This window comes from Drosophila erecta, unplaced genomic scaffold, assembly GCF_003286155.1.
Source record: "Drosophila erecta strain 14021-0224.00,06,07 unplaced genomic scaffold, DereRS2 tig00000000-arrow-pilon, whole genome shotgun sequence".
NCBI classification, from domain to species: Eukaryota; Metazoa; Arthropoda; class Insecta; order Diptera; family Drosophilidae; genus Drosophila; species Drosophila erecta.
In genome coordinates this window covers 26,355,890-26,368,795 of record NW_020825194.1, presented here as the reverse complement: position 1 = coordinate 26,368,795, position 12,906 = coordinate 26,355,890, and the positions used below count along the sequence as shown (strand labels likewise).

Genomic DNA, 12,906 nt, shown 5'->3' with positions numbered 1-12,906 from the left:
GAGCAGCCTCACCCTGGGAAACAAAAAACAAAACGGAAATGTTTGTGCAGCGCAGAAATTTAAAATAAATATTTGAATTTTCCGAATTTTCACGGCGGCCATTTCCATTCGCAGTCCTCGGGTTTTCCCCGTCTAACGGGAATGCAATTTTTGGCCTGGCTTTCGTTTTAACTTTGGCTGCCATAAATTGCAGCAAAGTGCAGCTGCCCCGCCGGCATGTATTTATTTAAAAGTGCTAAAATATTTGCAAAACGCTTCACAATTGCATTTTGCCCAGGACCGATCACCTCTTCATCCGCATCCTTTTTTCCACCTGCAGTGGGCGCGGAATATTTGGCTGAATGAACGTATAAAATGTCTAAGCCCGCTTGTGCCCCCCAATAATTGCGTTAATATGCAGTCAGCAAAAAATGCCAACCATATTTAATTAAATAGCAGTCAGGGCATAATTGATTTTCCAGCTCGAAAGCTGGACAGAAAAAAGGAAAACCACATGAGCTGGCCAGTTCGGTAATGGAAACCAACTACTAAACAGAGCTCACTCGAAAAAACAGCGCAAACAAAATCAGAGCTGTGGTGTGTTTTGTGTGTAGGATTTACGCAGATTATAATTAGGTCAGTTCCTGATTGAATTCGGAGCATTCAATAGGAAAATGTGATTGCCACGCCCGGCTTTAAAGTATTCAGATGCCACGCCCCCTTGGCCGGCGAGAAAACATCGTAGAATTTCATTATTGTTGTTCCAGGGTGTCGTTCAGAGCACAAACAACTTCCAGTTCAATTAAAAAGAGACACAGAAACAACAGGGTAACCAAAACAAATGCCAGAAAGTGCACAGCAAAAAGCGCACCATGCTCTGAGTGTTTTTGTGTTTCTCCGGCAGACTACAACCAAATGTAAATTCAATTGCCGGCCGTGCGCCACAGGATATCCGGCTGGCAGCCATTTTTAGGCATATCGCATGCCTTGACCGGCCAGCAAACTAAACAATAAAATTTCATGGCCTTCGGTCCGAAGTGCAGCACAAAGCACAACACTTTCGAGCCAATGCGCTCCTCCAATAACCGGGAGGGGCTCCAGTTCTTGCTCCCCAGGCAGGGCCATATATCACAAATTGAGCTGCGGCGGCCACTCACTTGGGCCCAAAGTGGTTGTCCTGTCTGTGGCTCGTATATTATAAGCTCATATTAAAACATTTTACACACAATTTCGCCTGCAGTCGCCTGGCAAGCAGTGCAGCCTCCACTTCAGGCATGAATTATTATGCACCTAGGCGTATACGCAATGTTTAATTTTCAACTCGAGCAGCGCGCGCTCTGCTCACATAAATTCCTAGGGCGGGCGACAAACGACCTGTTCAATTTCTCTTCCCATACATATTACATACATATTCCCCCTCGAACTAGACACGGAAGCTGGGATGCACTCAGAGAAATAGGAGCCCAAGTAGGAGGCAACTCAGTTCAAAGTTTAAGAGATATCCTGTTAGCGCATTTCATGTTTCTACTCCCAGAATATATATTATTAATATCTTTAGCCGGAATATTTGAAAAGCAAAGCGCAACTTTGGTGCAACTTTTTTATTTCCAGTGTGCGGTTCAACTGTGTGAACCCAAGGAACTATGTTTGTGAGGAAAGGGCTGCGACGGAAAAGTGACTTTTTTGCCAGGACTACAGGACCAGACTAACTGCTGATGGCGGCCACGTACACATGTCGAAAACTAACTGCTGCCACCGCTGTCCTTGCCGTCCTTGCCGCCCATCCTTTTCCGCTCTTCGCCCTTCGCCCTTCGGTCCTCGTCATCATCCGGAGCTGGAAAAATTTCAGCCATTTGTCCGGCATGCTTGCGGCATAAAAATATGCCAGGGCCAGCATTTTCATGCGGGTCATCTCCTTGGAGCTCCCAGCTCCCAGCTCCCAGTTCCCAGCTCCAACTCCGATTCCGGCTCCAAATGCAGCTGCAGCGCCCCAAAGTCAGGCTTCGTGTGTGTCTGTGCCCCAGAGAGTTTTTCGGGTTTTTTCGATGCCGGCCTCTCCTCTGCTGCAACTTTTTGGGGCAGGGCAAAAATCATACAGAACTGGGCACAAATAAAACTACTCCGAGGACTCCGAGCTCGCCTAGTGCTCCTAGTTGGCTGGAAAATAACAAAGGGGCGAGCGAACGGGGCGTTTAGCAAATGGACTCTGGCCGAAATGCTGCTGGCCCTTTCGCAAAACATTCCGAATACAAATAAAAGGCCGAGTCATGTGAGTCACAGCAATCATTTCCAATGCAAAATAAAATTCCATTTTGTTTTACTTGCTGTCCTTTTGGACATCCTTGTCCGCCGCCTGTCCGCCAGTGGGACATGTTTGTTTACGCTTCATCATGTCGTCGTTAGCCGCTGTCCCAGGACCTTGTCCTTCGGAGTACCCACTGCCCACTGGACTGAGCCAATGGCACGATGACATTTTAATATGACCTGTAACTTTTGTTTAGTCTGAGTCCGCTCATCGTCATCTCAATTTGCTCGGGGAGTTCCAGCTGTGCGCACAGAGCTAATTCGGTTTTATTAAATATTTTTCACGCTTCTCGCATCCATTCCCATTTCCATTTCCATTCTCGGCATTCGTTCCATTGCGATTTATTATGGAGCTTCTTAGGTAAATGGCTGCCTGATTTGTTGCGAATCGAAATCAAAGGTAATGTAGCGCACAAAATCAGAGTCATACAGACATGGAACACATATCGCTAACCAAGCCGCCCGTCTGCGTATGTTGCACGTTCAATTTTTCATTACTCACGCCTCAATCAATCACAAAAAGCGATTTTATTTCGTTTTGATGCGTATTATGAGCGCTGATCTGGTGTGTGTGTGTTTCATTTTCTTTATCCGAGCGTTTCTTTCACGCCTCGCCTGTTTGAGACGCCGAGGGGCGTGGCAGGGGGCAGGGGGCAGGGGGCAGGGGGCGTGCCCACATGTGGTATGCGCATTATATTTTGCACTGCGGCAGCATGTGCGCGTGCATAAATTGAAATTTATATTAATTTAAATGGCCAATTAAGCGGCAGCAATTCGAAAAGGTTTAGCGTAAGCCCCCATAACACACACAAATTCGCAGCAGGCAAAACCCTTGTTTTTATCGCCGATTTCTGCCTGTCATGCCATCGAAAGTCAATGAAAATGCGAAATGTTGCATAAGTACTCGCGTTTAATGGGTTTTTACTTGCCGCGCAAGGAATTACAAACTGCCTACGAAATACGAATTCTGAGAACCGCCTTTGCGTACTTGTCTTCCATCTGGCACGGCCATTATCTTTGGCATGTCCATCTCCGGAAAACTATTTATAGGAACAGCCTAGGGAACGCCGGCTCATTAGATTTTTGCACACGCCTAATGATTTCTATCTGGCCATACAGAGGGAGAAAAATAGGTTCCATCTAATTAGAAACCGAAAACTATTTGATCAACACTCTTAATCTTCCCTCTCTCGACGATTATTCAAGTTGGCACGCCAAGTTATTCGATACAGGTACCATTTTTTGTTAGGAAACATGCATTTTTATAAATCACTTACCATTTATGGATCTCAGCTGAGCATTTTGGCCTGCAAATTCATAAAGCTTTGACATTATCTGGTTCGAGCATAATTGTAAAAATATCGTCATTAGCAACGAGTTATTCAACAACATTCTGGCTAACGTGGGCCTTCTCTTTTTATTAAGCCGGCACTACAGCACTCCCATCTTCAGGCGGAGGAGCAGCTGCCCCTGGCTCCCTGGCTCCGTGGAGAGTGACGTGTCGATCGGCTCTTGGCTTCTGGGGCTCCTACACAGTGTGTCGGAAACTGTTTGGCTTGGAGGACTGGCAACCACGCTCGGCGTCGTTGTTGTCGCCGCTTGACAACGCCTTTGTGACTGGAATACGAAATAAGGCAGAGCAGAATGGAGCCACAAAATCTGTGGAAGACGAGCCATGGATTTGGCTTTGGGTTCTGGCCATGGCTCTCGGTTGGAGCACACAAATCAAACGCATCTGCGGCACGGCAGAGGAGACAGCTGCTGGGAATTCAGAGTTCGGAAAGAAGTCTGAACCGTGTGTTTTCGACAACTGTCAATGTATCTTGTAGTTGGCGTCGACTGGTAATTACGTGACGTTTCCCGATAAATTGTGATTCGTGGCGTGATTTGCAGACGGCCATTACTCGAGACTAATGTGCGGCATGCTCTCAGAATTGGAACAAACGCCAAAACGCTTTGATTGTAATGCATTTCTATTAACGGTTTCCACCAGCAGCCCCCGCTCCCCAGTTTCCTGCCCCAATAAGGCCACAGCGCCGCCAGCCAGCCAACTCGGCGGCCACATGGTGACCCAGTTCGTCAGTGGAATCCACAAATACGAGGCTTTAATTCGGGCGTGGGGCTGTGACGTTCGGTCCGACTCATTCGGCCGGGTTCATCAACCCAGAGAACTGCGTTCAATGCATTGACACGAATTTTGGCTTCGGTCCTGCATAATAGCCAACTCCACATTAACAGTTAACACCCGCGCAGTCGGCAAGTGCACTGCGAAAAAAGACCGTGATTTATTGGTATAACTTACCGAAAATAAAAACTAACCGAAATATAACTTATTCGAAAATCAATTTGGAGACATGTGCTTCTATTCCAATACAACAGAAATCTCTGTTACCCTTGTGATTATATGGATTATTTTAGATATGTACATTAAATGAAAAAACTCATATAAGAATATACAGTGGGTCACAGCTTATTTCAACCAGCGTCTATCTGAAACTTCACATGAAACTTCACTTCAAACGGTCTGTAAAAGCTGAACTAAAAATTTTATCAACAAAATTTAAACGCAACATATTTCTTGTATGTTTCAAGATAATATTTACTAACTTATTTCATTTTTAATAATTTTGGTAGTATTTTTTTAGGAATTAATAATGAAAATGTACCTCAAAACAATGCAACAGCTTCTTTCAACCAGTTTGTAAAATTAGTATTTGTTCTTATGCTTAAAACTATAACAATTTTTTTAAAATTTTGGGTGACCATTTAAGCCATTCGGCACCGAATCCACTAATTTTTGGGTGAGTTCTCGGGTGATTTTAGCCCATTAGTTTGTATATACTGTATGTATATACAGTATGTATATACTGCCTAGTTAAATGTATACAATGTGAAAATAATGCCACTTCAGAAGCCTTTAAACTTGTATTTTATTGTAAGATTTACAATTTTCGTAAGATTGACTTCTGCTATTGGACCTATCGGAGTTTTTTGTTAATGGATTTCGACCAACACCATATTCATAACATTTTCATAACATTATCATAACATATAACATCATATCATAACATATTCATTAAATTTGTTGGGATAGGAAACATATTGCACCACCGTTATTGGCATATGTAACGTAGTATAGAAATAGTATAGAAATATTGAAAGTTTTTCCAACTTGTTCATACAACAGCCCGCTTAATTGGAGGAGGCCTTTTCCAATCGGCGGCGGAGGGGATGCCAAATCCTGCACTGGCTGATGCCCTCCACTCCGCAACACCGATGGTCCTGCCTAGCGATCATTTGCGGTTCGCAGTGCCGACGAGGCCTTTGCCCTTGTTTATTATATTGTCATTATGCTAATTCGTTTGCAACCCAACTGATTGCTGGCCGCGGAGAGAGTGCACATAGTAATATAGTGTGTTGTCAGCCTGGCAAGTGAAGTGAATGGCTGGGAGATATATCGGCCGATGTCGGCGCCGTGACGTTAATGTCGATGTCATGTACTGCCTTCGGTTCGAGTGCATTTGACATTTCGCACATGGCTTTCTTGTGATTACAGCTCTTACTCTTGTGAGCGCCTGTTTACCTTTCAATGAAATTGTTGAATAATCAGCGGCGCAGCAGAGACATCACAAACAGCAGTAGCGATACGCGCTCTGAAAGGTTCATTTCAATTTGTTGCGAATCATTTTAGCTCAGAAGAAAGCGTATTGCGAATTTTTTCCACTTGTCGATTTTTGGTTTTTCGATTTTTCGGTTTGACTTGATTTGCGTGATGTGCATGCGGAGCAGCGGCCGCGGCAGGCTTCATTATATAATCCCGCAAATGCTATGGTATTTTAAGCACTAAATAAATAAGAGGCGTGCTTGCACTCGGCGATGCTTCCAAATGCCTTCCCAAAGTTCAGGCCCACTCAAACTGAGCAAAGAGCAAGTGAGTCCCGGCCAGAAGACATCATCGTGAGCTGCAGCCACGCCGGAGTCGGAGTTCGCCTGGGATATACACCTACCAGTACCCTCGGAACCGACTATCCCACAACTGGCGGCAGCTGAACGGCAGCTTCTAATTGCCTGAATGAGCAACCTTTCAAATGAAGCACTTTCTGGAACCTAAGGTGGGTTGTTCCCAAGGGCACATATGCTTTTGTAAGGGGAAAATATAAAATGGATCACATTTATTATTCCTTACATTCCTTATCAGCTGGGAGCTACATAACGATCAATGTATTTTGCAACAATATTTGATTCTTTATCTTAAGGCGAACCCCCGCATTTCATTAGCCAGGTTCCTAACTTCATGCGTAATACAATCTAGGCAAAAAGAGAAAAGGGGCAATCGTCGAAAAATGGGAAGCCCAGAACCGCGCACTCGAAATCAAAATTTTAATTTCCAGCTGCCCAAACCGGGAAAATAGGCGAAACGTGTCAGGCATAAGTGAAAATTTCTAGCCGCAGCAAACTAAATGCCGCCATGGCCATATTTAAGAAGCCGGCCACCAAAAGCCATTTGACACACTGTTGCTGTTGCTGTTGCTGCGGATGATGTTGGTAGCAGTCAGCAGTCGGCAGTCAATAAACTAAAACCGGTAGCACGAATAGCCGGTTGCAAGTTTGGGGCTGGCCAGTGCGCTGGAGCTGGAGCTGGAACTCGATGGATCTGCCATTAGCAGTCGAATGTGTGGAAAAAGGTCAGCGGGCCAGAGCATCGATGGCTTGGCTGGGATGGGATTCGATTAGGGCTTGGCTTGGAGCTTTAAGTTGGCTGTTCTCGTTCATATGGGAGTTTCATTGTCGGGCTCTGAAATTCGTGCAATAACAGTTTTCCGCTTGGCCGAAAGTTCTACTTCCTGAGTCTTTGTCAGTGACTATTCAGCAACATAGTGAATTTGAACAACATTTGAGAACTATAGGGATCTTCAATTTATTCATTATATTATCCGTAATTAAATCTACAGTCTGAATAAGTTGCCTTTTAAGTTTCCTGCAGAACTTTGACTAAAAACGAATAGACTTATTCTTCGCCCTAGCGACGAACTTTCTGAATGGAATTCCTCAACTATGCTATTACGTTAATTATTAGTTTCAAAACGAATGAACAGCGCTTTATATGCATTAAATGATTTAAAAATGGGAACTAATAAGCAAATTATGTATACAAATAAAATAGCTGCTTAGCTTTATTGACTAAATGCAAAGCGATTGGTCAAGATTATTTTGAATTTTTTAAGCCAAAAAACTGGTTAAGTCTGCAGCAGCCAGTATTCAAGTTTTTATGATATTGGTGCTCAGCAATATTTAGTAATTTTTAAATAAATCGCTTAAAATGTTGCATATTTGTTATCCGGATCGGCTTCAACCTATTTATACCTAAATACCACAGAAGCTCTCGTTTTGCAAAATAGGTTGAGTGTGTGATCACTGCGAAATGACACGCATTTCTTCCAGTGCAGGTGTGTGTGCCGTTGCTCCAGCTGTCTATTAATGGCAAATGTCAGGGGCTGGCTTTGAAACATTAATCATAATTAGTTATGCCACACGCCGGCAACAACAACGATGGCTATTGATGTGTGGACTGTAAACTGTAAACAATTAGAGCTGATTTGAAAAACGCTAACTGTAATTGGGAGTCGAGTGTTGTGTTGGGTTCAAGTGGCAGCTGGTGTGTCGAAAGTCGTGCTTGGCAATTAGCCGCATTTAGGCATTTAGGCTTAGACTGCCTCGCCAACACGTAACACCAACTCGGTGCCTGGGACTTTAGGCCGAGATCTGGGCGATTTGGGCGGGGCTTTAAGGGGGACAATGGAAGCTGATATGTGCGTCAATTTCGTGGGCGGAGGTGGAACTTCAGCCCTTCGGGAAGTTATCTAATCCAATTAGGAGCTGTTGGCATTACGTAAACGGTGGAGCTGAAGGGAGCGAGCACGCAATTTGACACACAGTTCGCCGCTTGCCGACCATTGTTTTCGATTAAGTTTTGAGCAGCAACTGACAGAAATTCGTTATAAAATTGCACTGCAGTGGACAGCGGCAAAGCAAACATTTTAAACAATTATAAAACTTGTTTTACGCTCGACAACACTACAAACAGCGAAGTGCAGCCAGCGTTTTGCCATCAAATGCGGCGTGGCTGTCAAGTGCAGTTTTCCCCATTTTCAGTCCTGTTTCACATCCGTTTTCCACATCCATTTCACCCAAACAATTGTTTTGTCATCGGCGGCAGATGCACATGTATCCTACTCTCAAGAATGAGTCGCACGATGGCAGAAACAAATGCGATTTATACATTTTTATATGGTACGGTAATCTAGTTATGGCAAAGCCTCTGAAAAGTAACCTATTCTCTAGAGATGACCATTAAGTGTCAGTTGGCTTGGGTGCTCGCTTCAATTTTCAGTTATTTTTTCCAGCCAAGAAAATATGTCGACGCACTCAGAGGAGTTTGGACGCCTTTTGGCCGTGATTGGCGATGAGGTTTGAGCCTAAGAATATTAATTACAAGTCCATGTGTAGATACACACTTTTTTTGCAGGACACGTGTGTCGGCTTTCTGCTTGGTGGCATTGGCGAAGTCGACGAGGATCGCGAGACCAATTTCATGGTCGTGGAACGGGGTAATTTCATTTCTTAGCTCCAGAAGTCAGTCCAGATATCAGCCCTCTGTTTTGTAATCGGTGCTTTCGGCTATTACCATTTTCTCACATCTTAGTCCATTGTATTTCAGACACCACTGCCGACCAGATCGAAGAGTGTTTCAAAAAGTTCCTTGGGCGCCCGGACATAGCCATCATCCTGATCAACCAGGTTTACGCGGATATGATTCGCCCCACTGTCGATGCTCACCATCTGGCCGTGCCCACTGTGCTGGAGATTCCCTCCAAACAGCGACCGTACGATGCCTCCAGGGACTCGATTCTGAAGCGGGCTCAAGTGAGTTGGCCTGCGCCGTCAAAGGGTTAGCCCCAAGTCCTCACCAGTTCCTCTCCAGAGCGTCATCAGTTCGCCCGGGAGGCACGACTAGCGGCTCAGTTTGGGCAATCACTTTGAGGATCGGGGGAGTCTAATGAAGGATTTGCACAGTTTTCAAATGCATACCAAATGCTGGTGCTACAAAGTCTTTGGAACAGTTCTCGAAAACAGATACCTACCAACACAGATATATTCACAGAAATGATGGGAGAAAATAAAGATTATACCTACATGGGGCAACTTTTCAGCTCATGCGTTTTAAGGAAATTGCCAAAAAAAAAAAAATGGTGCAGCGCCAACAATCTGAAAAGAGAAAAGCAACAAAAAGGCCTTGCGCTTGCAACAAAATTGAAAACAGCAACCGCACAAAAACAAATCAAAAGAAAAAGAAAAGCCATAGCAAAGTACCAACAAAGTGAACGAAAACGATACAAATAAGCGCTGAAATGCCAATACATGGCAAAAATGCCAGAAGAAACCCGAATAAAACCAAGCATACTCGTAACAAAACGGCGAACCGAAAAAGGGACAACAGAAACCTGACAAAATAAAAACTCTTAAAAAGACAGCATAGTTTACGTTGTCTGGATGGATCTGGATCTGGACCCAGTTGCACAGAATGTCGGGGAAAGCGGCTTCTTACGAGCTGCTTAGCGCAACAAAAGCATGCGAAAACAATATTCGAGGAAAGTATTTTGCGCCAACTTTTCGCACCAAAAAGTTGGCGCCGAGAATGCATTCAGAAACTTCTGCTCCAGTGACAAGTTTGCTGGAACCGCCTGGTGGCCCGCACCTCCAGCACACGAATGCCACTCGAAACTTGCCTATACGAGTATAATGCTTTAATCTTGGCTAGAAGGCATTCGCAGGCAATTTCTATGCAATTTGACACGGCACGATAAAGAAAATAGCTCGCTCACATCGCTCACGTCGCCATGTATCAATTTGAATTTTGCATTTTCCGCAAGGATAGGGCACTTTGGCAATCAAAAGTATATGATCGACTATCTTTTACAAAAGACAATCTCCATAGTCCCATAGGAATATGCTCTCTGCATGCACAGTTTAAAAGTTCGGTTATTATTCGGGTTTATTATTGCACTAATATTCCAGGCCTATAATGAACTGGTCTCTAGTATTGCCAACGCCATTCAAATAAAATCTCCCCAAAAGTCTGCAAAGCTTTTTTATTAGCCCGGCCCTCTTTCAAAATATCAGATGATACTTTTGGAGGGGTAGTTGAAGTTTCGGCATCGATGACAGAAAGCTGGAATAACAAGAGATAATGCTGTAGTCGATTTCCTCGACTATCAGATACCCATTACTCAGCTAGTGTGACTGCGAACGAGATTCAACATTCTCTTTGGCATATCGCTACTGAGCGGTTTGTAGACGTTAGAGTTCGCTAGGGAAAAAGGTTTTTTGGGAAAATCGATTCTAAATTATAAGACCAATACAAAACTGAAAAGATGTGCATGCATGGATATGCATATGGATGCAACATCACTTACCAAACTGGCGCTTACGGCTTTGTCTCTGGAATCTGCATGCTTAATCTGGACTTTTTAGCTTTAGTAGTTCCTGAGATCGAGATGTTCATAGGGGCGGACAATACGGACATACGCTTTCTTCTACCTGTAACATACGTTTAAACGAATCTAGTATACCCTTTTACTCCACGAGTAAGGGGTATACAAATCTGCAGTACGGTAACAGTTCGTCGTGCCATTCTCGATCCAACTTCATTCTTCGGTTGTCCATTTACGCGCTGTTAATAAAATCGTATGATTATGCCTTTGCTCATCGTTTACTAAGCTCGTCTATGCTCGCATTTTTTAATGTAATATCGCATTGTGAATTAATGAGCTGTGGCCGTTGGGAACAGCGACCTGGCTGCTTGTCAAGTATCTGGACAGGTAGTACTTGCCACCCATCTTTTTCAGGGCAGGCAGCTTTTGACAACAAAATGGCGTGGAGCATTTAGGACCTAATTAGCCGCACATGCCATTCACTCTGGGCGGGTGCACGCGGCGTATGCGTAATTGCATTACATGAAGTCTGCCAAGCTCACTTTGCTGCAGTTTGGCTGTCACCTGCCAAAAGCATTTTGTAGAGACCCATACTACCAGAGCCTGCCATTGGCACTTCAAAGGGTAAATGAGACTGCAGCACAGTTTGCCATATTAGGTGTTATACGATTATAATATCGAACTGCTGGAGGAGTCAATTAACTAACTAACAATTAACAAAGTCTGAAGGCATGTAATTCTTGCAAAATGATTAGCGGCTAAGGAAACAAAACGAGCCGCCCAATTAAAATTATTCAAGTTGCGATTTCAGCAGCAGGACGAGCACAATATGACATCAATTGGCGCAACAGCAGAAGCGGAAAAGGGACGAGACCTTTTAGGGCCCAAGGCAGAACTTTTGACACACAGCGACAAGTTCTGCGTCTTTTAGCAGTTTAGGGAGAAAAAGAAAACTAAATAAATAAGCGACTAACTGACTGACTGAAGACAGCAGGAGCGGAGAATCGGAGCATTGCAGCGAAACTTTTGCGACGAGCAATGGGCAACATAAATAAATGAAATTATTCAAAAGTAGTTTGGAATTCTCGTGACAGCGCATAAAAACAAACAGCTGAATGCAATTTGGCTCATTCTAAGCCATGCGAGAGGGAAAATGAAAAGTGAAAATATAGCAGCACCGGCAGCAGCCAGACGATGACAAAGATAGTCGGAGTCAGGAAAGTCCGGATCCGGCTCGGCTCAGCCAGTGTAAATGAAATGCGTAGACTAGAAAACGGGGCAGATGGAGTCCTTCAGAGCGACTGAGACTGAGACTGGCATAATTATAATTGGAACTGGGAGCAGAGAGCTGGGCCCCAGCTCGAGTGCGGAACTGATGCCACATTTCTGGCAATTCAATTTCGGAAATGAAATCGAGACACATGGACAAAGAGCCTCCGATGGCCGATGCTCCTTCATCCGCTGCCAAATGGAGCATAAGATGCGGTCCCGAGCCGGGTTAACAAATGGAATTGTTGCTCTGCAAATTAACAGACATCTGAGGACACTTGCCAAGCCCACTAACAATGTCCGGCCATCACTAAACTATTGCGTTCCAGAACTAGTCGTTCCAATCGGTATATGGGGACATATACTCGTATGTACACGGCAGCGGCGACCACACCCACCCAGATGGGACTTGACATCCGCAGTGGCAGGAACGTGCTCGAAAACAAAGTTAATTAAATGATCTGATCTCCATTATTCCCCGAAAGCTAATCTCAATTACAAAATTGAAATGGCCAGGAGAACAGTAGGGGGAAAAGCTGTTGAACCTTAATCGTATAGATGCTATCTTAGTTATCAATAAAAGATGTTGTATCAAATATTTCTTATTTTTTATACAGCTGATCTGTAGCTTAAGAATGAATAAATCAAATACCCTCTTTCTGGGGCACTTGTTTATCATTGTTAATTCCTACTACTTAAATAACTTAAATTGTTTATGAGGAAAGGGAAAGGAACTTGAATGGGCCACCAAATTCCGCCGTTACTAGGAGATGCAGCAAACTATTTTGGATATAAAGGCTCTGGCCCTTTTTCCAGTGCAGAGTGCAGACCGTCAGTCGACGCAACTTGGCCAAAATGTAAC

At 44.1% G+C, this 12,906-nt stretch overlaps 1 protein-coding gene across 1 annotated transcript; it reads left to right on the top strand.

Annotated features, from left to right (window-relative positions):
- Positions 1 to 8,660: 8,660 nt before the first annotated feature.
- On the top strand, positions 8,661 to 9,477 carry LOC6552804 (V-type proton ATPase subunit F). Its single transcript, XM_001978996.3, has 4 exons — positions 8,661 to 8,751; positions 8,810 to 8,891; positions 9,002 to 9,207; positions 9,266 to 9,477. The coding sequence occupies exons 1-4, from the start codon at positions 8,698 to 8,700 to the stop codon at positions 9,296 to 9,298; spliced, it is 375 nt and encodes a 124-aa protein (XP_001979032.1). The 5' UTR covers positions 8,661 to 8,697; the 3' UTR covers positions 9,299 to 9,477.
- The last annotated feature ends 3,429 nt before the right edge of the window (positions 9,478 to 12,906 follow it).